This window comes from Agelaius tricolor, unplaced genomic scaffold, assembly GCF_023055355.1.
Source record: "Agelaius tricolor isolate 1412-34295 unplaced genomic scaffold, bAgeTri1.0.p SCAF_32, whole genome shotgun sequence".
Classification (NCBI taxonomy): domain Eukaryota; kingdom Metazoa; phylum Chordata; class Aves; order Passeriformes; family Icteridae; genus Agelaius; species Agelaius tricolor.
The window spans coordinates 6,681,008-6,707,291 of NW_027269292.1; the positions used below are offsets into that span (position 1 = coordinate 6,681,008).

Consider the following 26,284-nt stretch of genomic DNA (forward strand, 5'->3'; position numbering starts at 1 on the left):
AGGACGGAATGTGTTGCGGGCTGGAGCAGGGCAGCGCGGGGGTCATGCCCGCCGGGCAGCCGGGCTGTGCCCACTCTATAGAGCCGGGTCGGTCCCCGCACTGTCCCCGCCGCTGGGCTCCGGCCGCCCGTGCGCGGCGCCCGGCCCCGGCGGGCCCTGCTCAGCAAGAACCACAGCTCCCGGCAGGCCCCGCGGCGCAGCGGGAGGGGTGGCGGGGGCGCGGGGGCGCGCGAGGGCTCCTGGGAGCTGTAGTTTCCGTGCCAGACGGGGCGGTCGGGCCGCTGCCAGGCGCGGCGGCGGCGGCGCACGGGGCCGCCGGGAGCTGTAGGCGGCGGCGGCGGCGGCGGCTGCGCGCGGGGAGGCGGCGCCGCGGTGAGCGGGGACACGGGCAGGGGGCGCGGGGCCGGGCCGGCCGGCGGGGGTTCCGCACCGTGCGGGGGCACCGCGCACCTCAAGCTGCCTGCCCGGGCGGCAGCGGCGGGCTCCTCGCGACTGCGCCCCGCGCGGGGGTCCCGGGGGCGCGGGGGACCTCAGGGCCCGCTCAGACCGGGCGGTGCCCCGGCAGCTCGGCCGGGGAGGGGGCGCGGGGGTCCCCAGGGGCGCAGGCGGGCAGCGCCCGTGTCCTTAGAGGGGCGTCCCGTGTCCCTGCCCGGGGGTGCCGGGGGGTCCCTGTGTCCCTGCCCGGGGCTCCCCGTGACCGTGGCCCGGCGTTCTGAGGGTTCCCCGTGGCCGTGCTCAGAGCGGGCTACAGGCGCGGTGGGCTCAGTGCACCGAGAGGGTCCCGGGGCCCTCGTTCCGGGATCCTGGCGGGACCAGAGGCGCTCCCGTGCCCCCGGCCGCGGGCTCCGTGCCTGTGCCGCATCTCCCCTGCCCGGGCCGGCCCCCCACGCTCAATGCCGCCTCTGTTCGCCGCCCCGGCTGCTGAAAGGCACATTGAGACCCTGCGGCATGGGCCCTGCCATGGCGGCTGGGCATCTCTGCCCCGGGATGGGGGTCTCTGCCCCGGGCTGCACGGCACGGGCTGAGCACGGCTCCAGTGGTGGCTGCTGGCCGCCCGGGCAGCCCGGAGTGCCCATCTGCGGGAGCCCGGGGCGCTGCCACGTCCCCTGTGCTGCAGGGAGGGAGGTGGCACCGAGGGGCACTGCTGGCACCCCGGGCCCGCGGGTGGGCACAGCCCGGGGTGGGCTCACGATGCTCACGCGTGGAGGACACGCTGTGAGCCTGGGCAGGGATGAGGGGGTCCCGTGTCTGTGAGGGTGTGTGTCCCCTGGCACTGCGCTTCCTGCTCAGGTGCTGGCATCCTGCTTGGGCGGAGCTGCCACGTGTCCCAGTGTCCCTGTGTGGCTTGGGGACAAGCTCACGGCTCATCACTGGGGTGGGTTCTTAGGGCCCTGGGAGCTGGGCCAGGCTGCCCAGCCACTCTGGAGGCAGCTAGGGTCATCCTTGCCACCCGAGAGAAACCCACATCCTCACAGGACCCTGTGGGGACGTGCCCCAGGACGCTGTGACACAGGGCTCACCTTGAGCCAGGTGCCTCAGCTCGTTGCCTGAGCTGCAGTGACCATGGCACAGAGAGAGCTGCCGGGCAGGTCGGACAATCCTGCCAGCCCGCTGGGGCCCCTGGTCAGGGGTCACAGAGGGAGCCAGGTGAGAGGGGCTGAGGGTGGTTGCAGCAGCAAACAGCCCCTGGGCACGGTGGCTCTTACCTGCATGAGCTGGGAGCACCTTCTGCTGCAGGACAGGGGACGGGGCCCTCGTGGCTGTGTTCTGCTGTCCCCTGAGCTCAGTTGGCACCAAATCCAGCTCTTTGACCTTCTCCCTCCCCTCTTCGCAGCAGGTTCTGCTCGCCCCCTGTCTGATGCCAGTGCCGCCCTGCCATGAGTCTATGAGCCCGCTCCGGATCAGCGTGGGTGGCCTGCCCGTGCTCGCGTCCATGACCAAGGGTGCTGACCCCCGCTTCCGACTGCGCTGGAAGGCCATCGTGCTGTCCTCGGCCTGCGTGGGGCTCCTGCTGCTGCTGCTGTGCCTGCACCGCTCCTCCCCAGTGCGGCATGGCCCCCCCAGCCCTCGCACCTGGCAGCTTGGCCTGCACGCAGGGCAGCCCTACAACGACACCTACCCGCTGTCCCCGCCGCAGAGGAACCCCGAGGGCGTGCGCTACCGCATCGGCCTCATCGCCGACCTGGACACGCAGTCCCGTGGCCCCCAGGAGCACACCTGGTTCAGTTACCTGAAGAAGGGCTACCTGGTACTGTCAGACAGTGGGGACAGAGTGACGGTGGAGTGGGACAAGGATGAGAGCACGCTGCAGTCCCACCTGGCTGAGAAGGGCCGGGGCATGGAGCTCTCGGAGCTGGTGGTTTTCAACGGGAAGCTGTATGCGGTGGACGACAGGACAGGTGTGGTCTACCAGATCGAGGGCAACAAGGTGGTGCCGTGGGTGATCCTCCCAGATGGGGACGGCACTGTGGGCAAAGGTGAGCTCCCCTTGTGAAGCCCTTGGCTCTTTTCACCTTTCCTGTGACCTTTGGGCCTGTCCAAGAGAGGGCAAGTCCTGCTGAGAGACCAGCTGGCTGCGTGGGGGACGCTGTGCCCAGCACCGAGCTCAGGGATGTAGGGTGTGGGGCATGTGGAACAGTCCGATGGCCACGTGCTGACCGAGCCCCCCTCATGCCATTCTTTCCACCACAGGCTTCAAGGCGGAGTGGCTGGCAGTGAAGGATGAGCACCTGTACGTGGGAGGACTGGGCAAGGAGTGGACCACCACAACAGGGGAAGTGGTGAATGAGAACCCCCAGTGGGTGAAGGTCATTGGCTACAAGGGTGACGTCAGCCACGAGAACTGGGTGACAAATTACAACGCTCTGAGGGCTGCAGCAGGGATCCGGCCCCCAGGTATGGAGCAGGGCAGCCTCCTGCACCCCATATCCCACACTCTTGATGGCTCCAGAGCCATACAGTCACCCTCCCTGGGGATACTGGCACTGGGGGGGATTTAAAGGCTGCCGGAGGCCAGAGATCTCCCTTGTCCTGGTCCTTTTCCTCTGCTGCCTGTGCCAGGAGCAGCTGAAGGGTGGCTCAGCTGGCACTGGGCCTGGCAGCTGTGCCCTTGGGCAGAGTGGGGTGTGCTGGCTGCCCCTGCCCGGCTCTGGGAGGAACTGGGGGGCTGCTGCCTGGCAGTGGGCCAGGAGCAGGCAGAAGAGTTCATGGGGGACGCCTGTGCGGGGCTGAGGGGTGTTTTGGAGGGCAAGGGGGAGGGGGAAGGTCCTGCCCCAGCGTGGCTGTGCCCTGGGGCCCGGGTGGTCACGCTGCCCTTCCTGCCCAGGGTACCTGATCCACGAGTCGGCCTCGTGGAGCGACACGCTGCAGCGCTGGTTCTTCCTGCCGCGCCGCGCCAGCCACGAGCGCTACAGCGAGCGCGCGGACGAGCGGCGCGGCACCAACCTGCTGCTCAGCTCCACCCAGGACTTCGGCCACGTCACCGTGGGCCGCGTGGGCGACGTGGTTCCCACCCACGGCTTCTCCTCCTTCAAGTTCATCCCGGACACCGACGACCAGATCATCGTGGCGCTGAAATCGGAGGAGGACAACGGGAAGATCTCCAGCTACATCATGGCCTTCACGCTGGACGGGCGCTTCCTGCTGCCCGAGACCAGGATTGGGAGCGTCAAGTACGAGGGCATTGAGTTTATTTAACAGACATCTGGAGCGATGTGTGGGCAGGCCCTGCTGGCCTGCTCCCAGCCCGGGGTCCCTGAGGGATGTCAGGAGGCACTCCCAGCTCTGTCCTTGGCCCCGGGCTCTCCTGTAAAGTGTTGACTGAGCTGAGCAGGTGTGGTGCGAGTGTTTCGGCAGTGGCACCTGGTGGCAAGGGACCGCCACCACAGGGTGCTCCCGGCCCCGGGACAGCATCCAGGTCCTGGGCAGGCCCCAGTGCAGCCCTTAGTGCCCAGCCCTGGATTGCGACAGAACCATCTGCGGTGGCTCTGGTGACGTCCACGCTCTGGGGTTGCAGCAGAGCCCCAGCTCTACAGCTGTGCCTTTTGTGCCATGGGGCTCCCCGGGTGGAGTGGGGTGTGCATCCAGAGAGGGTCAGACCGGGGGGATTTCATTAGGCTTTTTCTTCAGAAGCTGGATTTCCTTCCCCTTTCCCATAAGCTGGGTGAGGTGGTGGCTGGGCTGACGGGTGACATGTTTCAGAGAGAGGTCTCACATGGGAGGGGACAGTGTCTGTGTCCCTCTGCCCCTGTGCCCACAGCGGGTGCAGCAGTTCCCTCACCACTGTGGCTCCAGCCCAGTGGCTGTGCCTGTGGGGCAGGGGGTGTGGGTGGTGGGGCCACAGCTGTGGCCAGATGTAAGGTGGGCCTATCCTGGTGCTATTCCCAGGCCACACCCTCAGAGGGGTGTGTGTGTGTGCTGGCCGTCTGCCTTCTCCAAGCCTGGCTGCACATGGCTCTGACCCCAGAAATGCTTCCAGCCCCAGAACTGTCAGCCCTGGGAAGAGCTGAGCCCTGGGAAGGAGCTGCGGGGAGCTGGTGACAGTGCAGCCATGCTGTGCAAGGGCTGCTGTGCTCGGTGCAGGAGCAGAGCCAGGAGCTGCAGCTCTGCTTCCCAGAGCCAGGAGCAGCTGAGAAACGTTTGCAGCAGCCCAGGGCTTTGGCCAGGGAGCCCTCCCCACGCTGGCCAGCGCGTTGTGAAATTGCTGCCACAGCCTGTGGCCCCCAGGAGGAACTTGTGTGGTTTCAGAAGCCACAAGTGTCAAAGGGGCTTTTGCTGGCCCCGGGGCCCTCCTGAACCCCCTGACCAAGGGGGCTGTGGCTCCTGGCCTGCCCACGCTGACCTGGCTCAGGCCTGCCCAGGTCACAGGGCAGCATCTCCTCACACCAGGACCGGTGTTTGGCTCTGTGCTGTCCCCACTTTGGTCCCCTTTAACACTGCCCCTGGGGCAGGTCTGCCAGCAGGTACAGCTTCAGAGAGCTGGGGCTGGCCCCTGTGGTTTGGGGGGCCCTGGTGCCCCCTGTATCCCTCTGCCATGCCCTGGCACTGCTCTGCTGGAGGGTCCAGCCGTGCACAGGGAGGGAGGGGGCCTGTTGGGGCAGCAGTCAGGCTGCGGTTGGGTGGAAAGATCTGCAGAGGGGTTGGGGCCCTCCCAAGAACCCAGCCAGGCTGCTCCCCCCACCCTGTTTACAGTGTCAGCACCTCTGTGAGCCATGCACAGCTACAGGCCAGACATGTGTTTTCATTTAGCCCAGACAATGACTCGGCCAGTGCTGGGCTGCGCTCGTCTCTAGACTGGACCTGTCCCCAGTGCTGCAGACAGGCCTGGCTTTGGCCCCTGCACGTGGCCCGGGGATCGTGCAGCACCTGGCCAGGGCACCCAGGATGCATTTGCAGCCCCCACTGGGTGCCAGCTGGCCACAGTCCATGATGGCCACTCAACCGTCACTGGCACCTGGCAGCCTCTCCTGGCCTCAGTCACCCTCCCAGCCCAGCACTGGCAGCTCCCAGCACCTGTTGTGGCCCCAGGGCTGTGCCAGTGGCTGTCCCTGATGCCCGGTCCCTTCCTGTCCCCTGGGCCGGAGCACCCCTGGGGCCCTGCCCTGAGCAGCAGCACCAGGGCCTCAGGCAGCTGGGCCAGCAGGAGTCCTGCTGCTGCTGGAGCCCTGCAGACCGTGGGCCCCATGCCCAGGTGTCATCCAGCACCCAGCACTGTCAGTGCTGTCACCTCCCACGTGTTCCCTGCAGGCTCAGGCAGGGTTGGGCCAGGTCCAGCTGCCCAGTTCTGCTGTTTGTTCTCATCCTGGAGGCTGAGCATCTCTGCTACCTCCCTCTGCTGTGTGTATCCATGGCAGTGCTGTGCAGGAGGCTGGCTCAGGAGCATGTGTGGTGGCCGTGGTGGTGGCTGTCCTGCCAGCACGTGCCCATGACACCTGGCCCAGCTGTGCTGGAAAGCTGTGGCACTGCTGGGGACATGGAGCACGCTCAGCAGCCAGCCAGGCACAGAGTGCAGGTACAGTGACAGCAGCAGCACCCTGACACCCCCATGCTGACACAGCAAGTGGGTTTGGATGGGGACAGAGTCTGTTTTTCCCATACTAGATGGTGTAGGGCAGTGTTTTGGATTTGTGCTGGGAACAGTGTTGATAACAGGGATGACTTCATTACTGCTGAGCAGCATTTGCACAGCTTGAGGCCTGTTCTGCTCTTCATCCACCAGTGAGGGGCCAGGGGGGCACAGGGAGTCGGGAGAGGACACAGGAAGCTGACCCAAGGGATATCCCACACTGTATGGAATCACACTCGGTGTATAGGGCTGGGGGAAGAAGGAGGAAGGGGGCACATTCGGAGTGATGGTGTTTGTTGTCCCCAGTCACCATCACCTGCTGGAGCCCAGCTGCCCTGGGGATGGCTCAGCACCTGCCTGCCATGGGGAGGGGTGAAAGAATTCCCTGCTTTGCTTTGCTTATGTGTGGCTTTTGCTTCAGATTTATCTCAGCCAGCAGTTTTCACACTTTCCCCTTCCCAATTCTCTCCCCACCCCGCTGGGAAGAATGAACCAAAAGCAGCTGGGGGCTGAGCTGCCTGCTGGGGTTAAACCCCATCGTGCATCCAGGATAGAGAGAGACAAGGTGGGTTTGGAGCTGTGCTCCAGGGCAGGAGCTGGGGCCGTGGGGAGAGGCCCGAGGCCCGGGGCACAGGACCTGCAGCGGGAGCAGGAAGCAGGCAGGGGAGCTGGGGTGTGGGACGAGCTGGGCGGAGGGGCCGAAGGTGGGGAGGGATCCTCGGGCACAGCCAGAACCGCCGCCTGTCCGGCCATCCGCCGCCCTGCCGGGCCAGGGGCTTTGGGCTCCGGGGGCGGGCGGGATGCGCGGGGCGGGGGCGGCCGGCGGTGCCCGCGGCGGGGGCCGTGCCGGGGCGGGGGCAGCGGTCGCGGCGGAGCCGCATCCCGCGGAGGGCGGGCGCAGCCGGGCTGGCCCCGCGCCACGCGGAGGAGGAGCAGCAGATCCCCGGAGCACGTTAAAGAGCGAGGCCGAGCGCGGCGGGGAGGAAGCGAACGGCTCCGCGAAGGCAACGGAGCGGCGGCCGCAGAGCGCCCGCCCCGGCCGGACCCAAGTTCCCGGCGGCGGCTCGGCCGGGCCCGGCGGAGGGTGCGGGATCGGGGCCGGGTGGCCGCGCCCGCAGCCCCGCACCATGCCCGCCGCGCTGCCCAGCCTGCTGGCCTGGCTGGCGGTGCTGCTGCTCGGCAGGGCCCACCCGGCCGACGCCTGCAGCTGCTCGCCCATCCACCCGCAGCAGGCCTTCTGCAACGCCGACGTAGGTGAGCGCCGCGGGGATCCCCGCCCCGAGCCCCCCGAGCCCCCGCCCGGCCCCGCCCGCCGCAACTTGGCGGCGGGGGAAGCACCGGAAAGTTGTCGCGGGGCGGGCGGGGCGCGGGCAGAGCCCCCCGAGCCCCGGCACCTGCCCGCCCGGCCCGGGGGTGTGTCGGCGGGCGCGGATGCGCGGCCGGGCGCGGTCCGTCCGTGCGGGCTGTGCCCGTCCCGCCCCGCGCCTCCTCCTCCCGCCGTCCCGGGGGGGCTCCCGCGCCCGGCCGCGCTCCCGGGGGCGCCGCCGCCGCCGCGAGGGGCGACCGGAGCGCGGCTACGCCGGGGCCGGGTCCTCGCTGGCCGCCCCCCGTGAATGACACGGGTGGGCCCGGCCTCCCCCGACTCTGGGGACACCGCGAGGTACGTGGCAGCGCGGGGCTGGGGCCCGGCGGCCACCGGGACCCTCCAAGTGCGGCCACGGCACCGGCCCGCAGCCCGGAGGAGCCCCTGTCCCCGGCAGCTGCCGCCGCGGCTCGGTCACCCCTGTCTGCGCCTTATTTCCAGGCATTTCCTTTCCCCCGTCCCACTTTGTTCGGCTTGGATGCTGCTGAAAGGGAGGGCTTGGCAGCGCCGGGATCTGGATTCCTCTTTCTATGAATAATGCCCTTATTAAATTTTAACATATGAACCCAACAGGCCGGCCCCAGTTCCCGGCGCTTTCCTTCGCGGGCCCGTTCCCAGGCTCAGCTGGAGAGGTAACATTCCCAAAGACTGAGGCAGCCCCAACCTCTGGATGGCCCTGCCCTGTCCCTTGCTCCACATCCAGGATGTTCCTCGCTGGCGTCCCTTCCAGACCCCGCTCCCAGCGTCTTTCCTCCGTGAGGGCAACTCCCACGGCGCTTGGCTGCTGCCTCGGGTGCCCAGCTCACCACGAGGCGTGTTGGGGACAGGGAGGTTTTTGAGACAAAATGGAGCACTGGGTTTTTGTAGCTGCTGCTGGGGCCGGTGTCCCTGGCCCACAGGATGCCCTGTGCCCGCTCAGGCGGTGCGGCTGTGGCTTCCCATCACGCTGCTGTCAGGATCAGCTTTCGGGGCACTCGTGACTCACTGCCCGTCGTGGGGTGCCGGCTCAGCCCTGACTCAGCTGCTGAGTCACTGTCTGTCTTGGCGGCCCTGGCTGTCTGCACCATCTGTGGCAGGGCCCCGCTGAGCTGAGCTGCGCTCCCCGGCCCTCAGCAGGTGCCCGTCCTGCCGAGGCAGTGCGCTCCCAGCCACGCTGCCGGCAGCGCTGGCACCTTCTGGCTCCCAGCCCGAGCCGCTTGTGTAGCTCGTCTGTATCAAATGTGCTTCGTGTGGGCCTGAGTGAAAACAGTGCTGGGCTTGGGGACAGAGTGGGGCACAGCCTGGAATGGTCCTGTGTGCCCTGGCCTTGTGCTGCCTCTTATCTTCCCTGGGATGCTCTCTGGAGTTGGGATGTTGCCCAGCCGGTTCCATCCCAGCAGGTTTGTGGAGCCCAGGGAGAACCTGGGCCCCCATGCTGCTGGGACCTTTCCCAGCTGCTGTGGCTGAGGGAGCTGAGTCCAGGCTGGGCCCCTGACAGAAATGTGGTGGTCTGGGGATGGCTGATGTCCTGCAGTGCTGGGTGGGTGCACCTGAGGTGCAGGGACCCCAAGGCTCATGCTCAACCCTCACTATGGGGTATCAGGCTGAGCACAGAGTGGGGTCCTGGCCCTAGGGCCTGGGATCTGCTCTCCCTGGCGTGGGCACTGCCTGCCACACCCCCATGGCCCCTCTGGCCTTGCACCTGCCCCTGCACTCGCTCTGCTGTGCAGGGACTGGGGCAGCCACAGCCCAGGGCTGCACTTCCAGGCAGTGCAAGGGGAGGCAGATGCAGCTCTGCATTGGGTGGGGGGAGCCTGAGGGGCTGGGGGTCATAGAGGGGCTGTGGCTGTGTCACTGGGGCTGGTGGCTTCGAACCTGCCAGCCTGTGCTTGCATGTCCTGGCTCATGACATGAGCAGGGCTTTTCTGCAGGGCCCAAGGGCTTGGGGCTGCCCCATCCACCATCCCTCACTGGGACTGTGCCCTGCTGGGCTCTGCTGGGCTGCTCTGCTGCAGGAGATGCTCAGCTGCCCAGTGGTGCCACAGCAGGACCATGGCTCCTGCTCCATCTCCTCTGGAGCAGCGTGGGGGGGATGCTGAGCCCTTCCAGGCAGAGCCGTGGCTTTGCCCCTGCCAGGCAGCAGGCGGTGGCTGGGGCAGGAGGGAGCAGGGCTCGGTGCAGCTGGGCCGGGCAGCTGGATTGGACTGATCCCAGGGCTCGGTTCCCCGGGATGGGCACGGTGATGAGCGTGGGGGCTGCCAGCAGGGACCGGGCAGAGGAGGGGATTTGCGGGGGCGTGGTGGGAGCTGTCCCCGCTGGGGTGCAGCTCCCCGCAAACCCCGCCGAGCCTGGCGGTGCCGCCGCCCGGTGCCGCCGCCCGGTGCCGCCGCCCGGTGCCGCCGCCCGGTGCCGGTGCCCGGTGCCGCCCTGCCGAGCGCGGCAGCCGAGCCCTCCCGTGCGGCTGGCGCAGAGGGGCCGTGGGCTGACGCGGGGGCTGCCGCTGATTGGGCTCCATCCCGCTCCCGTCAGCGGCCGGAATGACGCACGCGGCCACGGCAGCGTTCAGCCCGTGCTCCCGCGCAGCCCGGCGGGCGAACGGGACCGGCATCCTGCCGGACGGACAGGCGCTCTGCCGGACAGACGGACAGGCGCTCTGCCGGACAGACGGACAGGCACCCTGCCGGACGGACAGACACTCTGCCGGACAGACAGACAGGCACCCTGCCGGACAGACAGACAGGCACCCTGCCGGACAGACAGACACTCTGCCGGACAGACAGACAGGCACCCTGCCGGACAGACAGACACTCTGCCGGACAGACACTCTGCCGCCCGCGCTGCCGCCCGCCGCCCCGCGGGCACTGCGGGCACCTGGGGGTCCGCATGGCCTCCGCTTCCCCCCGCTGCCCTGCTCAGCCCTGCGTGCCTGCAGCCTCAGCAGCCTCAGCATCCTCACCCCGCTCTGCCGGGGCGGGCACCGGGATGCCAGCGAGCCCCTGGGCTGCTGCCCTTGCGCGGGGCAGGGCTGGGTGCAGGAATCCTCCCAGGGTTGTTGGTTATCTCCCCAGCTCCGCCCGCCTCCAGCAGGGCTGGAGTGACCGCGGGGCTGCCCTCGCCGGGGGTCAGGTGCCCGGGCCGGCAGTGCCAGGCAGGCAGTGGGCAGTGCTGGCACTGGCAGCCGGCCCCTCTGCTGCCAGCAGCCCTGGAGAAGGGAGCTTTGTTCTCCGGGCATCCAGCCCAGCAGTGGCCCCTGCTGTCCGTGGGCACTGGCGCTTCCCGGGCAGCTGTGGGTGCGCGTGGGCAGGGTGGCTCCGTGGGTATGGGGCGGCACAGCAGAGGAAGAGGCAGCCATTCTGCAAGTCTTGGGCCAGAAGGGGCCAAGGGTCCTTGTGCTGCCTTTCTTCCCATGGAGCACAGGCAAGCACAGTGGTGCCCTGAGGTGGGGTAGCCCCTCATGGGACCGGGGAGGACAAACCCCAACACTGGCAAGCCCAGAGAGACAACCTGGTGGTTTTGTGGCACTGGATCGCTCTCTGTGTGCCCAAGGGATACTGGTGGCAGAGGGCAGCAGGGATACCTGCTTACCTTGCAGGGTCTCTGTCCCTGGAGGGTCCAGAGTCCTCACTATGGGGAGGCCACAGTGGCAGCCCTGGGGACCCTCTGCTCCCACGGAGCACCTTCTTGCTTGGCCTGCCTGGGGAAGGAGCGTTTCCAGCATTTCCCTGGTCCAAGTTGGCAGGGCAGTGCCAACTGTGTGCTGTGCCCTGCCATGCACCCCAGGAGCCAGGGAGCCTTGGCTCATTTCACAGAGGGTCTGGGCTCCAACCCTGGCTGGTGGCTGCCCATGTTGGCATCAGGAGTGGTGGGTGACAAGGCCAGTGTGGGCATTGGCATTTGGGGAAGTCTCACTACTGGTTCTTGGGCACCTGGGGGTTTCCTCCATCCCCATCCTCTCCTCAGGGCTCCCTCCACTGCCCTGGCTCCTGGCGGGCGTGGAGCAGCTTGGCTGCGCTGCGGGGTCTTGGCGGGGAAAGCACAGCGCAGTCGTCCCCTCCACAAAGCCGCACTGTTCAGAACAAATCCACCCAGAATCGGGCTGCATTTTTGTCAAGTGATTCATCAGCACGTGAATGGAAAAGGCTGGAGCCCACTGAAGCAGCAGCCATCCCCGCACGGGAGCCGGCACTGGCTGCACCCGGGTTACACGGGCGCTGTGCGGGGCTGGGCTCTGCGAGATGCGGTGGCTGCGGGGCCGGGGTGGCTGTGCCTGCGGCGATCCCAGCACAGCAGACACAGGAGTGGGCTCTGTCCCAGGCACGGCTGAGGTGCTGCCGCTGTGGCTGGATGGCCCAGCCCTTCCCAAGGGATGGGAGCAGTCGGGAAAGCCCCCAGTGCAGCCATTGCTTCTCCCAGCCCTGTGCAGAATGAGTGCTGCCGGTGACTGGGGATGGCCATTTTGGGAGACCTCTGCTCTGGTCCCTGCTCGTGTTGGTGCCACTGTCAGCTTTCCAGAGTAAACCCTGTTGGCATTTGCTGGTGCCCACGTGGGGCCGTGCCCCCCTGACCTTCAGCTTAAATAGCCTGCCTGCATGCCCCTACAGCCGTGTATTTATAGAGTGCGGTCAGATTGCCCCTCCTGCCCATGCCAGGTGGGAGAAGCTCCTCTGTGCCAGGCAGTGGGTGACCTCTGCATGTCCCTGGCTGCTCCCAGCCCAGCACCCTTCAGTGGGGACATGAAGCAAGATGAACTCTGTGAGAGTGCCCTGCTCCCTGTTCCCTGCCCCACAGTGCTTGGGGGGCGCCCTGCAGGGTGGGGAGCTGCCCTTCCCTTGGACGGGGGTGCCCCTGGCAGAGCAGGGAGCCCTGGCAGCCACTGCCCTGCAGCCAGGCCCCCTGCATCCTCTGAGTGCTGAGCAGGAGCTGTAGCTTTGGCACTGCCACTGTCCCCTTCACCATCAGCGTCCCTGGTGCTGCCTGGGAGCTTCAGTCCTTGCACTGGTGGAGGGAGCTGGGCACAACAGGGGCTGCAGCTCCCAGTGCAGGGACCCAGGCACTGTGCCCAGCACGAGCCAGCCCCATGTCCCAGCCCATCGGTGAGTAAGGGTGAGCTGGCTGCCCGCCCTGCCCCTGCAGGTCACTGCCACGTGCCCAGCCCTCACATGCCAGTGCACACATCCTGGGCTGTGGAGCAGCATGACCCCAGGGACCCTGCCACAGCGCAGTGTCCCTGGCTCACCGTGCCACGGCCTCACCAGCCCTGGGGCCAGGTGATCCTGTTGTGAACTTTCCTTATCACCCACCTTGAGGCTGCTGCCGCAATGCTGCTGGTCACTGTCCTGCACGTGCCAGAGCCCCATCCCTTTGGGGACAGCGGGTGACAGCCAGCTCTGGGGGCAGCCAGGCAGGCAGGGGGGTCTGCTGCGGGCAGTGGTGCTCTGTGAAGGTGGGAGACCCAGTGAGATGCAGGGGCTGAGTGGGACTGGTCACCACCCCCTTACCTCACCTCTCCTCTCCCTTCCAGTGATCCGAGCCAAGGCCGTCTCTGCGAAGGAGGTGGATTCGGGGAATGACATATACGGGAATCCCATCAAACGCATCCAGTATGAAATCAAGCAGATCAAGGTGAGGGGGCACATCATCGGGTCAGGAGGCTGGGGCCCTGGGGTGGCCCCTTCACCAGCCACTCATGCCCCCCTCTGCTCCCCAGATGTTCAAGGGCCCCGACCAGGACATAGAGTTCATCTACACGGCTCCATCCACTGCCGTGTGCGGCCGGCTGCTGGACACCGGCGGGAAGAAGGAGTATCTCATCGCAGGTGAGCACTGCGGGGAGCCGGGACGCTCAGGGGCGAGGGACACTGCTGGCCAGGATGCCCCATGTGCCCTGCAAGGTGCCTGATGTGTGCCTGCTCCCTGGGCACATTTCTCCCCTTGCCCCTCCTGCTCCTGCCACCAGCCCTCGGGGAACGCCCTGGCTGTGTCCTGGCTGTGCTCGGCAGCCACGAGCCACGGTGGGGGCAGCTGGGGACAAACCTCTGCTTGCCAGAGTCACCAGGGACAGGGCACAGTGAGGGCCCCAGCACCGTGAGTCAGCACAGGCTCTTGAGGCCCTTGGCAACCCCCTTGAATGGTCTGTTTGGCCTCTCCCCAGGCAAGTCAGAGGGCAATGGCAAGATGCACATCACGCTCTGTGACTTGGTGTCCACCTGGGACTCGCTGACCCCAACCCAGAAGAAGAGCCTAAACCAGCGGTACCAGATGGGCTGCGAGTGCAAGGTGAGCAACCAGGCTGCCCCCCACATGCCCCATGCCCCTACCAGGGAGGGCCTGCAGCCCCCAGGCAGGGGTGGGCTCCGCAGTGAGATGCTCTTCCCTGTCCTGGGTGACATTGTGCAGGGACACAGCACGTGGCTGGGCAGACAGGAAGGGCTGGGCAGACAGGAAGGGCAGCCCTGCCTCTGGCTTCCTCCAGCAGGGAACATAGGCCCGCCCTGGCACTGGCAACCAGGGGTTCCCCGGTTCCCTGCACTGGGGTTGCATCCCCACCGTGCCCCACAGGGCAGGGTCAGCCTGGCATCCCAGTCCAGAGCTGGGGCGTGGATGAAGCAGAGCACGCTGCTTCCCCCTGGCCCCGTGCGCCCTCGGGTTGCTGGGTGACCGTCTCTGTTATGCACAGATCTCGCGCTGCCTCTCCATCCCCTGCTTCGTCTCCTCCTCGGATGAGTGTCTGTGGACAGACTGGGCGATGGAGAAGAACAACGTGGATGGGCGGCAGGCGAAGCACTACGCCTGCATCAAGAGGAGCGACGGCTCATGCGCCTGGTACCGCGGCATGGCCCCCCCCAAGCAAGAGTTTCTCGACATCGAGGACCCCTAAGCCAAACGAGCGCATTCCAGTAGCCAGTAGAAAAAACCTGCGAGATGTTAGACTGGTCCACGCTGATATCAAATCCTGGAGACAGCATGAAAATCCTCTTGGCCGCAGGGGGCCCCGGTGGCTGCCACCCGTGTGTGGGGGCCAGGGCCAGGGACCCGCTCTGGCGCAGGCTCCTGGCAGCCCGCAGCTGCACTGGGCATCCTTCGCTCGTGGCAGGGCTGAGCAGGGCGTGGGGAGCTCCCTGCCAGGGTCACGATCCCCCAGCCATGCTTGGCTCTGGCAGCTGTGAAGGAATCAAGCCCTTGTGAGTGGTGGGAGCTGCCCTGGCTGCGTAGCAGGTCTACCAGTGCCCCGCTGCGGGAGCCTCCCCCGCAGCTCCAGACACACAGCCCTCCCCACCACAGCTCCTGGCAACCCTGCTGACCACTCCCCCCAGCACCTACCTCTCCCTTTGGGGTGCCAGAAGGGTACCCCTCTGGGCAGGGGCTCTGGGGGGCTTTACCATGGGGCAAACCCCCAGCAAGGGGCTCCGGGCCCTCCACAGGGCCAGATGACTCCTGCACAGGTGCCTTGTCCCAGAAAGCTGGAGGGGCATGTTAGCATATCTGGGGTGACCCCTGACATGCACCCCTGCACTGTTGCCTCTCTCTCCACATGGTCCTCTCTCCAGGGATCTCTGTTCCCCTGCAACCTCCTACAGATCCTTCTGCAGATGCCACCATTGGACAGGCTCGACCTGGAACCCTTGGCAGGGCCCCAGGGGCCGCAGCTCTGGCTGCATGGGCACAGGGTGTCCATCATTGCCTCGTGCAGATCGGGGCCATGCCGTGGCCGTCAGCACCGCTGCAGCCAGGCAAGCTCCCTTCTCTGCGGTGTGGGAGTGGAGCCTGGAACTGGCAGCCGGGCACTGCAGGAAAACCTGTGACCCCTCAGACCCCTCGGCCCTGAGTTCTCTGAGCCATCCCCATGCCACAGCGATGCTGGCGTGTGCCGCGGAGCTGCTGTGGCACTGGCACGTGCACCCATGGCTTTGGGAGCGTGCCGGGAATGCTCCCTGTGCCCGTGGGGTTTTCATGCTGTGCGTCCCTGTAAGGTTTGAGATGTCGTACTGGACCAGTCTGGGCAATTTCAACATATTAAAGAGAAAATATTAAAAAGAAAGAAAAAGAAAAAAAAAACCCCAACCTTTACTCAGTCCCGACCGCGCATCCCGGGCGCTCTGTATGGCTGTACCCGTTGTGCTCCTGTCGCTGCTGCTCCTCTGTCTTTGACTTCAATATCGCCACTTGTTTTGCCGCCGGCTCTGTCGTCCCTGTGCCGTGATTTCCGTCTCCTCGTCCGGCGCTGGAGCCGCCCCGGTACCCGCGGAGGGTCCGTGCCGGGAGCTCAGGGGCAAGGGGGAAGCGGGGCGGGGACGCTGCTCCGGTTCGGCCCCGCGGCGGCTCGGCCGGGACCCCCCCAGACCCCTCCGGATCCCCCGGCCTCCGCCGCCCCTGCTCGGCAGCGGAGGGAAGCGATGCCCGCGGGGCCGCCGGAGAGAAGGGACCGGGACGGGGAGGGGAAGAGCTGCTGCGGGCCCACCCTCGGACGCGGGCGGCAGCGCCGGGGGCGGGATCCGACGGGACCGGGACCGGGAGCGGGACCGGGCGGGGCCGTGACTCAGGGGCGAGGGCGGGCCCGGGTACCGCGTGGTGTCCGGTCCGCGTGGAAACGTCCCCTGGCGGGACCGTCCGCTGTGGGCGCGGCGCTGCCGCCTCCTGCCTCGGTCCGCGCCGGGCCCGCAGCGGGCGGAGCCGGTGTCCCCGTTGGCTCTCCCGAACGAGGGGCGGAGCGCCCGCGGCTCCGGGCTGCGCCGGGCCGGGCGGAGCGGGGCCGCCCCGCGGGGCCGGGCGGAAGGAGCTGCTGGCCGTGTGGCGACACGTGCGTGCGGCGGGACCCGGATGGTGAGCGCTGCCGGGGCCGGGCGGGACGGGCCCGGGCACGCGGGGCCTGCGCCCCCGTCCCGCCGCGCTCCTCGGCCCTGCCGGCGGGGCCGCCCGTGGGGAGCGGAGCGCCGGCACCGCCCGGGCCGCATATGGCGGCGGCCGGGCCGAGACCGCGCGGCGGCGGCGGCGCTCGGGGCCGCGGGTGGCGGCGGGGGCTTGGCGGCGGCGCTCGGGAGCCGCCGAGGGGGCCGTGGCGGCGGCCGGCCTCTCTGAGAGCCGGAGCGCAGCGGGAGCGGCCTGGCCGGGCCGGTGCCCCCCGCTCAGCCGCCGCTTTCCGTCCTCTCTGCAGGCGCGGCCGCCGGGCCCGCCGAGCCGACCGCCCTCGGCGATGATCGCGGAGAAGCTGCGGGAGGCGCTGGAGCCGGGGCGGCGGGAGGCGGCGGCGGAGCTGGCCCGGCCGCTGGCCGCCGCCGCCCGCTCCGTGCTGCAGCAGCGCATCGAGTTCGTGCCCGCCCGGCGCGGCCTGGCCGGGCAGCTGGGGCACCTGCGGGACAAGTACGAGCGCATCGGGGCCGAGCCCATCGGCCGCCCCCTCGGCGTCACCGGCAGCCTTGCGGAGCGGCCGCAGAACCCCCCGGGTGAGTGGAGAGGCCGAGGGGACCCCCCCGCGCTCCTGCGCTGGCTCACTGTGTCTGCTCCCCGCAGGACACGGCCATGCCCCGCCGCGGGCCGGGGGGGACGGGATCCCCCCGCCGCAGAAGGTGCTCTTCCCAGCACACAGCCTGTCCATGAAGTGGGAGCGGGTTCACCGAGTGGGCGCCGGGCTGAGTAACCTGGGGAACACCTGCTTCCTGAACTCGGCGCTGCAGTGCCTGACCTACACGCCGCCTCTCACCAACTACCTGCTGTCCCGGGAGCACGGGCGCACCTGTGAGTGGGGACCCGGTTCAGGGCCCGGGAGGGACGAGCAGCGTCTGCCTGTTCTGCTCACAGTGCTGCGCTCAGCGCCTCTGTGCCTGGCTCTGTGAGGGAGTGCAGAGGACACACCTTCCCTGCCCTGCTCCTTTCTGCCTGTTCCTCTGTCAAGAGCCTGTTCCTGGATCCTACTCACTTTTCCTGGCCATAGCAGCGTTCCCAAGCTTGGCATCTTTGTCTCTGCTGGGTGTAACCAGGACTAAGATGGGCCCAATGGAGCCTGCTGGCTTCTTGGGGGCTCAGCTGGGGGGTCCTGAGTAGCCCCTGACTGTGGGGAGTGTAGAAGAGCAGCGTGCCAGGCGCTGCTGTGAGCTGTCACCACAGGAACACACAGGCCTTGCAGCCCCATCCCTAGGACTGCCTGCAGGATGTGCCCCTCAGGGCCAAGCTGTGGGCTGGTCCAGTGCATACCTGGGACCTGTTTTCTCTCAGTGTGAACACTGTCTCATCTGGGGAGCTGCCCTGGCTGCTCCTGGGATGGGCTGTGCCAGCTGGGATGGCACGGGCTGGTCCCCATCTCCTGGGATGGGCTGTGCCAGCTGGGATGGCATGGGCTGGTCCCCATCTCCTGGGATGGGCTGTGCCAGCTGGGATGGCATGGGCTGGTCCCCATCTCCTGTGGCATCGAGCTCATGGGGAAAGCTGAGGGTTCCTGAGCTGTATTGGACCAGAGATCCCTGTCCTGCCTCCATCTCTCCTGGGTTTGTCCCCAACATTGTGTCATCTCTCCTGCTCCAGGTGCCCACGGAAGCTTCTGCATGATGTGCACTATGCAGAACCACACGATTCAGGCTTTTGCCAACAGCGGCAATGCAATAAAGCCACTCTCCATCATCCGAGACCTGAAGAGTAAGGAGGGCTGCCCCCCCCATGACTAATGTGGGAGCAGAACTGTTGGGACTGGGGCGTGTTTTGGCAAACAGCTCCACTGAGATGGCTCATGGAGCCTCGGAGTGCCTGGAGACTCCTTGGGCTGCCAGGGGCTTCCTGTGTGACATGAGTCTGGTGTCCAGTTTGGGTTGAGGGGACTCAGAGCCCAGAGTCCTTGCCCCAGGGAAGGCAGGGAGGGATGGCATCTCTTGCAGCACGTGCTGAGTCCTCTCTCTGTTGCAGAGATTTCCCATAACCTGCGCTTCGGCAGGCAGGAGGATGCGCACGAGTTCCTGCGCTACACCATCGATGCCATGCAGAAGGCCTGCCTGAATGGCTACACCAAGTATGTGGGGCCTGATGGCCCATCACTGCTCTTTGCTGTTCCCTTGCTGGTCCCCTGCACTCACGGGAGTGGACTGTGGAGTGAACATGTGCCCCAGGTCAGCCTTACTGTGGGGAGGTTCTGACTCCAGGGGCCTCGGGTGTGGGGTCCAGCTCTGCCCCTCAGGGACAGGGCTCTGGGCTGTTGTTCACCTTCTGCTGACTCCTCCACCTCAGCATAGCTGCAGTCCTGCCCCCAGATCCTGAGGCTGCTACAGGCTGGGATCACATCCCACTTGCTGAGGGATACTTGCTAGCACAGCCCCAGCTCTGTGACTGGGAAGGGCAGCTTCCCCCAGGCCCTTTGTCCTTGGAAGCGCTGCCTCTGCTCTGAGCTCCAGCCAGGAGCTTCTGCTTCCTCGAGAGGAAGGTGTGTGTTGGAGCCTGGTGTCACCCCTCAGGTGGGACACAGGGAGAGCAGTGTGCCAGAGGCTGTGACTTCCCACAGCCCCTGGGGCTCCCCAGCCCAGCCACTGGCCACAACACGGAGGGGGCTGTCCTGAGGGTCCAGCAGGGCTGGCTGCTGCAGTGTGGGATCTGTGCTGCTGTCTCTCTGTAGGTTGGATCGCCAGACCCAGGCCACAACTCTGGTTCACCAGATCTTCGGTGGTTACCTGCGGTCCCGCGGTGAGTACCAGCAGGCTGGGCTGGGCCTGGGCAGTAAAACCCTTTGGGAACATGGCTCACATGTTTAACTTACCCAGAGCTGCAGTCAGTCAGTCCTGCAGCACTTGTGGGTCACTCTCCCTGCTGTGGCAATGGGAGAAGCCACTGCCTGTGGGGCCCAAGCTGTGGGTCCCCAGCTCACTGCCCTCAGCACAAGGAGCTGTTCCCAGCGGTCTGGCAGCCCCTGCTTCCCCAGCACAGAGTGGATGTGCCAGCCCTCCTTCCTGCAGGGCTGTCAGTCCTGGTGCTGACATCCCAGAGCCCAGGCCTGGGCTGGGGGGACACTGCAGCTGTGTGTGCCGTGCTGGGGTGTGCCAGGGTGTGCCCATGGCTCTTCCTTTTGCAGTGAAATGCTTGGAGTGCAAGACTGTCTCGGATACCTACGACCCTTACCTGGACGTGACCCTGGAGGTCGAGGTACTGCTGCAGGGTTGGGCATGGGGCTCTCTGCTCTCGTGGGGGATGTTCCTGCTCTGAGGCTCCTTGACCTGCAGACAGGTGCTGGCAGGAGGGAAGCAGCTCCTGCTGTTGCTCCTCCTTCCCTGTCTCATGGGGCAGTGCCTGTTGAACGTGAGCCGTGCTCCTGGGCAGAGCAGCCACAGGCCAGGGCCAGGCTCAGGGCTCTGGGGCAGCCTGCAGCCCGGTGCTGTGTGCTCTCTCCTGGGGCTGGCGCCTCTGCAGGGAGTGGGGCCGTGCTGTGGGCAGGCCCCAGGTGCCCTGACCCCCGCCCTGTCCTTGCAGCGAGCCGCAAACATCGTGCGGGCCTTGGAGCTGTTTGTGAAGCCAGAGCAGCTGGGTGGGGACAACGCCTACAGGTGCAGCATGTGAGTGTGGGCTGCTGGGGCATAACGGGGTCCAGGGGTGAGCTGTGGGAAGGCTGCCACAATCTGGGAGGGCTTCTTTGCCTGCTGCGTGGCTAAACCATGAGGTGCAGGGCCTGTGACGAAGCCTGCTGCTCCTCAGCTGCCTTGTCTTCAAAGGCATGGCCGTGGGGAGGTGTCTGGAGCAGTGCCTGGTGCCAGCAGCACCGTTCCCATCGGGTTTGCCATTGCTGTGTGGCCAGGGCAGGCAGCCATGTGGATGTTGGAACAGCTTGAATAGCCTGAGCTTTCCTGGGCAGGTGCAGGAAGAAAGTGTCAGCCAGCAAACGTTTCACCATCCACCGAGCCTCCAACGTTCTCACCATCTCACTGAAACGCTTCGGCAGCTGCGGCCCTTCAGGGGGAAGGAAAATCACCAAGGTGAGAGCTCAGTGATCCACAGCCAGGGCTGTGTCCTGGCCCAGGGTCCTGGCCCTGAGCAGGGCAGGGGTCCTGGTGCAGTCTTGGGGCCGTTCCCCACTGCTGCCAGTGGGGAAAGTTGGGTTCATCCTTCCTCGCCACAGTCTGTGCCTGGGGAGAGCAGGTCCCCTCCCTCAAGAGATGGGGCTCATAGCACAGCAGAGCTGCTCTTGCTCTGGCAAGGCAGCTCCTGAGACATCTTCTTTCCACAGGACGTGGGATACCCTGAGATCTTGGACATCCGGCCTTACATGTCCGAGCCCAAGGGCGATCCCATCACGTATGGCCTCTATGCAGTGCTGGTGCACTCTGGGTACAGCTGCAACGCTGGGCACTACTTCTGCTACGTGAAGGTGAGCCCAGGATGCTCCCCTGAGACCCTGTCTGGGCTGGGGCCTGGGAGGTGCTTGTGGGTCCCTTTAGGGTGCAGAAAGGAGGGTGCTTGGCAGGGTGGGTGGTGTGGAGCACTGCACATGGGGCACAGACTGTGCTCCCCTGCAGGAAACATGAAGGTCTGCCCTGACAGAGCTCCCTGGCCCGCCCCTGGGCCATCTGTGGGTTTTGGGGAGAGGAGCTGTGGTGATGGGTGCTGTTCCTGCTGCTCTGCAGGCCAGGATGGGTCCCTGGGCAGAGCCTGACCCCGTTCTCCTCAGACACAGCCTGACCAAGCTCCATGTTCTCTTCCACAGGCCAGCAATGGGCAGTGGTATCGAATGAACGACCACGAGGTCCACCCCAGCAACATCAAGGTGGTTCTCAACCAGCAGGCCTATGTGCTGTTCTACCTGAGGTGAGAGAGCACCTGTGCCTCATGGCCCCCAAGGCCCCTGTGTGTGTGCTGGCCCAGGGTGGAGGGTGCCAGGGAGGGGTCCAGCCCCTTGTCATGGTTTGCTGTAGCTCCTCACCTCCTCCAGCCCCCTGCTCCCCTTCCTGGTGTGTGCTGCTCACCCACATCCCCAGGGCTGATGTGCTTTGCCTTCCCCAGGCTGGGCAGCCCCAGGAAGAGCTCAGCAGGGCCCGTGGCCACGGCTGCCTTCAGCCCACCCAGCTGCACTGCCAGTGACTCCAAGCCAGTGAAGAAACCTGCCATTAATGGGACCCTGTGTGTGCCACCCATGGGCCTGGTGAGTCCCGAAGGTTGGTGCTCCCAGGAGCTGCTGCTCCACGGGCCCTGGGGCTGCAGCCAGGCTGGGGCTGGAGGAGTGGGAGGGTGTTGTGCAGGGGAGATGCTGATCCTGCTGAACCCAGGGATCCTGGCTGGGCATGGGGAGGCTGGTATCACTGTGTCTGTGGCTCTCCTCACTGAACTTCGCTCTTTCTCTGTGTCTAGAAACAAGACAAGCTGCTGGGGAAGGGGCTGCCAGGCCCAGGTGATGTTGGAGTCCCTGTTGCCCGCAGCTCTCCTGGGATGGGGTCAAAGCTGACAAACGGAGTTGCTCTGTCAAAGCTTCCCTTTCAGACCCCATCATCCAAACTGCCCCACAAAGCCACCCACGAGGCCACTCTGCTGGGCTGTGACACAGGCCAGAGGCCCAAGAAGCCACAGACACCTGGCATGCCCAGAGCAGGCTTCCATGCCACCAGCACCATGTGCGGGGCCAGAGCAGGGCTGTCCCCACAGGGCTCAGACAGGGAGAAGCCACCTACCTCATCCAAGCTGCTGAAGTCCAGCCAGGAGCCCAGTGGCTGCGGGGCAATGAAGAAGAATTCCTGGGGCAGCACTGTAGGGCAGCTGGCCAAGGAGACCCACGGGGCCAAGAGCAGTTCCAGCAGCTTCTGCACCTCTCAGGGAAGGGACTCTGGCACCCACCTCCCTGCTGGCCCTGGCACCACGCTGGCTGTCCCTAGAGACTCTGACCTGGCTGCCCCCAGCAGCTCTGGGACAGCCCCTGGGAAGCCCTCCCCTCTGGGCAGCACCACAGCAGCACTGCTGGCCAGGAAACCAGAGCTCTCAGCCAAAAAGGTGAGCCTGAGCTTCTGCCCCGAGACTCCAGCCAAAGCCTTCTGAGTGAGCTGTGTAGGGCTCCTGCTGACAGGGGTGGGTGGGGAGAGCCCCCCAGCTCCAAACCCAGGCTGTGGTGGCTGCTCCCCCCTCTCTGGATCAGGCCTTGCTGTTGTCCACATCCCTGAGTGATGCAGGGGATGGCTCCTGCCCCTTGCCTGGTTCAGAGGGGTGACTGTGCCAGTGCCTGCAGAGCAGGGGGCCTTGGCACCCTTTGGTGTCACCTGTCCCCGGGGCCAGGGGCAGGGGGGGATGGCACAGCAGGAGGGTGTGGGGGTGCCTCCTCCATGGGCAGTGATGGGCTCTGGAGGGTGCACTGGGCTTCCAGGTCTTTACATTTCTCTCCTTTCTTTTTTCCTTTGTTCTTCTAACTAAACACACTTCTGATTCTCCCACCCCCCACTTCCTTGCCCCTGTCTGTGTCTGTTCTCCTCCCCTTTCTCCGGGCTCCCCTTTTTCTCTTGGCTCATGGAAACCCTGGTGTTAGACGGCCAAGTTTTTATTTATGTCCATAACTGCAGGGCAAAGCCTCTCAGAAGGTGAGCATGAGGGACCACCCAGCACAGCCCCAGCCCTCAGCCAGCACCCATCCTGACTCCACTCCTGGGCCTCTGGGCAAGTCCAGGTAAGCAGTGCCATTGCTCCCAGCTCCCACAGGGCAGGAAGGCTGTGGGTGACCCACGGGGTATTTGTGTGGCCTTGCAGCAGCTTTTCTGTTCTCCAAGGCTGGCAGGGCTTGCTCCAGGTCTGAGAAGAGCTGACTTCAGCACACAGTGGGAGGGAGCTTTGCAAGGCCTGACCCTGTACTAACGTCCCATGGGATCAGGAGGCACCAGCCTGGTCTCGATCTTGCTCTGGGTGTCCCTTGTAGCCTTCAGCACCAGCATGTGCAGCAGCAGCACCCACTCTTTCCTGGTCTGCTGTGGGACCTGTGGGTGCTTGCAGAGCCGCATCTGATTCCCCTTTTCTGGACAAGGTGGCAGCAGTTGGGTGTTGTGCTCCTGCACCTCAGGGGAGGGAGGAAGAGAGGGGCTCCCAGGCTTTCGGATCAGCCTCTTTTCCTGTCCTTCAGCCTGTCCTCATCTAGTCTTTTTCCCAGTCCTGAAAAGTCTCAGCTCCGTGCTCACCTTGCCTGCTCAGCACCCAGCCTCCCTGCTGACCCCTGGTCCCACTGCCCACACTTCACCTTCTTTCCAGCAGCAGGCAGACGGGGTCTGGCCAGGAGGAGCCGGAGGTTTCCTTCAAAAAGAAGCGAAGGAAGAGGAAACATCGTAGCACAGACAGGAGCCCTTGTGCTGTGGCTGTGAGGGACGGGGATGAAGTCTCCAGCCCTCCCAAGAAGGAGAGGATTGTTTCTCCAGAGGGCTGCAAGGACAGAGAGTCCGGGCTCCCCAGGAAGGAGGGCATTGCCTCTCAGAAGGACTTCATTGAGAAAGACTCCAGGCCCCCCAAGAAGAAAAGTGTCTCTCCAGGGGACTTTGTATCTGTCATGGGGAAGGAGGGGGCACACAAGGGTCTCAGCCATGGTCTGGCCTGTCAGGACATGAAGAGTGGGCCCAAGCAACTTGTGCCAGAGCCCAGTACTGGCCTGGGCATGGAGCCAGCTTCACCCCTCAGGAGGAAGAAGAAGAAAAAGAAGAATAGGAGCAAAGACAGCCCTTTGAAGAAGACAGAAGAGTGCAGCTCTGGGATGCTGTCTTCAGACAGGTAAAGGGCCGAGGGGCGTGGGAGAGCCTGAGGTCAGGCTCCCTGAGCCAGGAGCTTCTCATCTCTGTGCAGGTGGGATGCGCCTCAGCGTGCATCCAGCTGACCACCCGATCCCTGTGGGCGGGTTCACCTCAGGTGTCTCTGTGCCCTGTGCCCTGTGGGAAGCTCAGACTCTCCTGCCCTGGTCTGGCTGGTGTGAGCTGACCCTGCTGCCTTCCCCAGCTCCAGGACAGCTGAGCCAGAGCCCTGTGGGACGCATCAGAGCGTGGAGGCTGGAGAGCACAAGCACCGCAAACGCAAGAGGATGGAAAGCCTCAGCAGCCTGGCTGCCAGCACTGTCCCTGCCACCACTGCCACCACCCCAGGTGTGACCCTGTGCCCTGTCTGGTGTCTGCCCAGGAGCCCCCTTGGAGCACTGCTGTGCCATCCCCAGCATTGCTGGTCCCACAGCTGCCTGGCAGTGCCCGTGTCCTGTGCCCTGGAGGAGGAAGTGGGGACAGGCCATGGTTGGCCCCCAGGACAGGCACTTGTGTGCCCAGACACCCTCAGCCATCAGGACCTTGTCCAAATGGTGTTTCCTGGGCTGAGATCACTTTGGAGAGGGAGGGACATGGCAGCTGCCCTTGCTCCCCCTGGCTCACCCTCACCCTGCCTCTTCTGCAGTGGCAGCACGTCCCAGTGACAGCCAGACTGGGGACGAGAGACCCTCCCTGGCTGCCCCGAGCCCCGTGGCCAGCGGCTGGGCTGGCACAGCCCCTGAGGGCCACGAGTCCAGCGTGGTGGACAAGCTGCTCCAGAACTCCTTGGACAAGGCTTACGGCAAGCAAGGTAATCCTGGCTCACCTGGCGGGCAAACAGCCGTGCAGCCCCCCTGCCCTAAGCCCTGGGTGGGGGCAGAGCCCCCCAGCTCTGCAGGGCCTGAGCTCCCCCAGCCAGGGCAGGCAGCGGCTGCTCCTGGGAGCAGGCAGGTGCAGCCGGGTGTGGGGCTGGCACAGGGTGGGCAGCAAGGGCAGGGCCTGGGGCAGCAGGGCACAGCCTGGTCCTTCTGCTGACTTCACTGCTCTGCAGTCTTGACCTGGCAGGGTGAGATTTCGGCCGTGAGCCAGGATGCCATTCGGGACACAGCACTGGCCCAAAGAAAGACCGTCATTGATGAGTGGGACCAGGAGTTCGACAAAGGAAAGGTGGGTGCTGGGCTGGGGCAGGTGGGAGGAGGCTGGGGCCTCTGCACACTGACCTGAGCACTCTCCTACCTCTGCACAGGTAAAGAAAATGAGGAAGATGAAGCAGGAGCGGAGGAGAGACTCAAATCCGTTCCAGAAGTTGCAGAACAAGCGCAACTTCTGGTTGATGTCCCATCCTGCCAAGATGGCCAGCCTGGGCCACCGGCTCTCAGGTGAGTGAGCCCAGGGGCACAGCAAGCCGGGGGCTGGGGGGTGGCAGCCTGCTGGGGGCTGACTGTGCTCTTTGCCTCGCAGGTTGAGATCTGCATCCCCAGCTGCTCAGGGAGCAATCCCGGGTCAGGGACCGAGGGCAGCACTGTCCTGGGAGCTGTCGGTGGAGCTGAGAGGGGAGGGAATACAGCCGCAGCCCTGGGCTTGTGCCTTTTCCTTCGGGGAGCTGCTTTCCAGCTGCAGAGGAGCCTGCCCACGCTGCCTTGCCTCCAGCCTGCCTCGGCCGGGCTCCTCATCATCTTCTCCGTGCCTGTTCCCCTCCTGCCCCAGCCCGCACCTGCGGGGGCTCCTGGCAAGTGCCTCAAGCTGGTCCCTGTTGCTCCGTGCTGCTGTGCGTCCCCTCTGTCACCGTTACCGGCCCTCGCTCCATGAGGCCCCATCCCTGCACGAGCTGCATGGAGAGCCTCCCCCGGCCCCGTGTCGGCCCGGCCCCGCGCTGGCGCAGGGGCACCGGGGGCATGGATCCCTGCGGGGCCGGAGCGCTGCCGCCGGGGCTGCGGGACTTGAAGGATGGAACTGAATAAATCCCGGTCTTTGTCACTCGGCCATGGTCGGCTGCGGTTGCAAGGGGCGAGCGGCGGGAGGGGTCACCGGGATGGGGGAAATCACCGGGACCGGGTGGGGGTCACCAAGATGGGGGGAATCACCGGGACCGGGAGGGCTCACAGGGACGGGGAGGGGTCACCGGGATGGGGAGGGGTCACCGGGATGGGGGGAATCACCGGGACCGGGAGGGGT

The 26,284-nt window shown here is 65.9% G+C and overlaps 3 protein-coding genes across 7 annotated transcripts; all 3 read left to right on the forward strand.

Annotated features, from left to right (window-relative positions):
* The first annotated feature begins 255 nt into the window (after positions 1–255).
* Positions 256–3,828, forward strand: CANT1 (calcium activated nucleotidase 1). 4 transcript variants are annotated; one of them, XM_071451441.1, is made up of 4 exons: positions 256–372; positions 1,835–2,477; positions 2,692–2,895; positions 3,326–3,828. In XM_071451441.1, exons 2-4 carry the CDS (start codon positions 1,859–1,861, stop codon positions 3,694–3,696), a joined length of 1,194 nt encoding a protein of 397 aa, XP_071307542.1. In that variant the 5' UTR covers positions 256–372; positions 1,835–1,858; the 3' UTR covers positions 3,697–3,828. The 4 variants fall into 4 exon arrangements, with proteins under 4 accessions (XP_071307542.1, XP_071307541.1, XP_071307539.1 ...); XM_071451440.1 differs by having other exon boundaries at positions 266–372; positions 1,838–2,477; XM_071451438.1 differs by lacking the exon at positions 256–372 and adding an exon at positions 626–1,647.
* Positions 3,829–6,849: 3,021 nt separating this feature from the next.
* On the forward strand, positions 6,850–15,584 carry TIMP2 (TIMP metallopeptidase inhibitor 2). The gene is made up of 5 exons (XM_071451457.1): positions 6,850–7,318; positions 12,928–13,028; positions 13,114–13,222; positions 13,558–13,682; positions 14,083–15,584. Exons 1-5 carry the CDS (start codon positions 6,865–6,867, stop codon positions 14,281–14,283), a joined length of 990 nt encoding a protein of 329 aa, XP_071307558.1. The 5' UTR covers positions 6,850–6,864; the 3' UTR covers positions 14,284–15,584.
* Positions 15,585–16,002: 418 nt separating this feature from the next.
* USP36 (ubiquitin specific peptidase 36) lies at positions 16,003–26,086 on the forward strand. Of its 2 annotated transcripts, none has more exons than XM_071451426.1 (20): positions 16,003–16,226; positions 16,558–16,846; positions 16,914–17,138; positions 17,922–18,032; positions 18,297–18,399; positions 18,997–19,064; positions 19,450–19,520; positions 19,845–19,927; positions 20,224–20,344; positions 20,596–20,736; positions 21,073–21,173; positions 21,369–21,507; positions 21,714–22,346; positions 22,907–23,010; positions 23,583–24,092; positions 24,315–24,457; positions 24,756–24,920; positions 25,161–25,276; positions 25,356–25,488; positions 25,571–26,086. In XM_071451426.1, exons 1-20 carry the CDS (start codon positions 16,224–16,226, stop codon positions 25,573–25,575), a joined length of 3,264 nt encoding a protein of 1,087 aa, XP_071307527.1. In that variant the 5' UTR covers positions 16,003–16,223; the 3' UTR covers positions 25,576–26,086. The 2 variants fall into 2 exon arrangements, with proteins under 2 accessions (XP_071307527.1, XP_071307528.1); XM_071451427.1 differs by having other exon boundaries at positions 16,006–16,226; positions 23,586–24,092.
* The last annotated feature ends 198 nt before the right edge of the window (positions 26,087–26,284 follow it).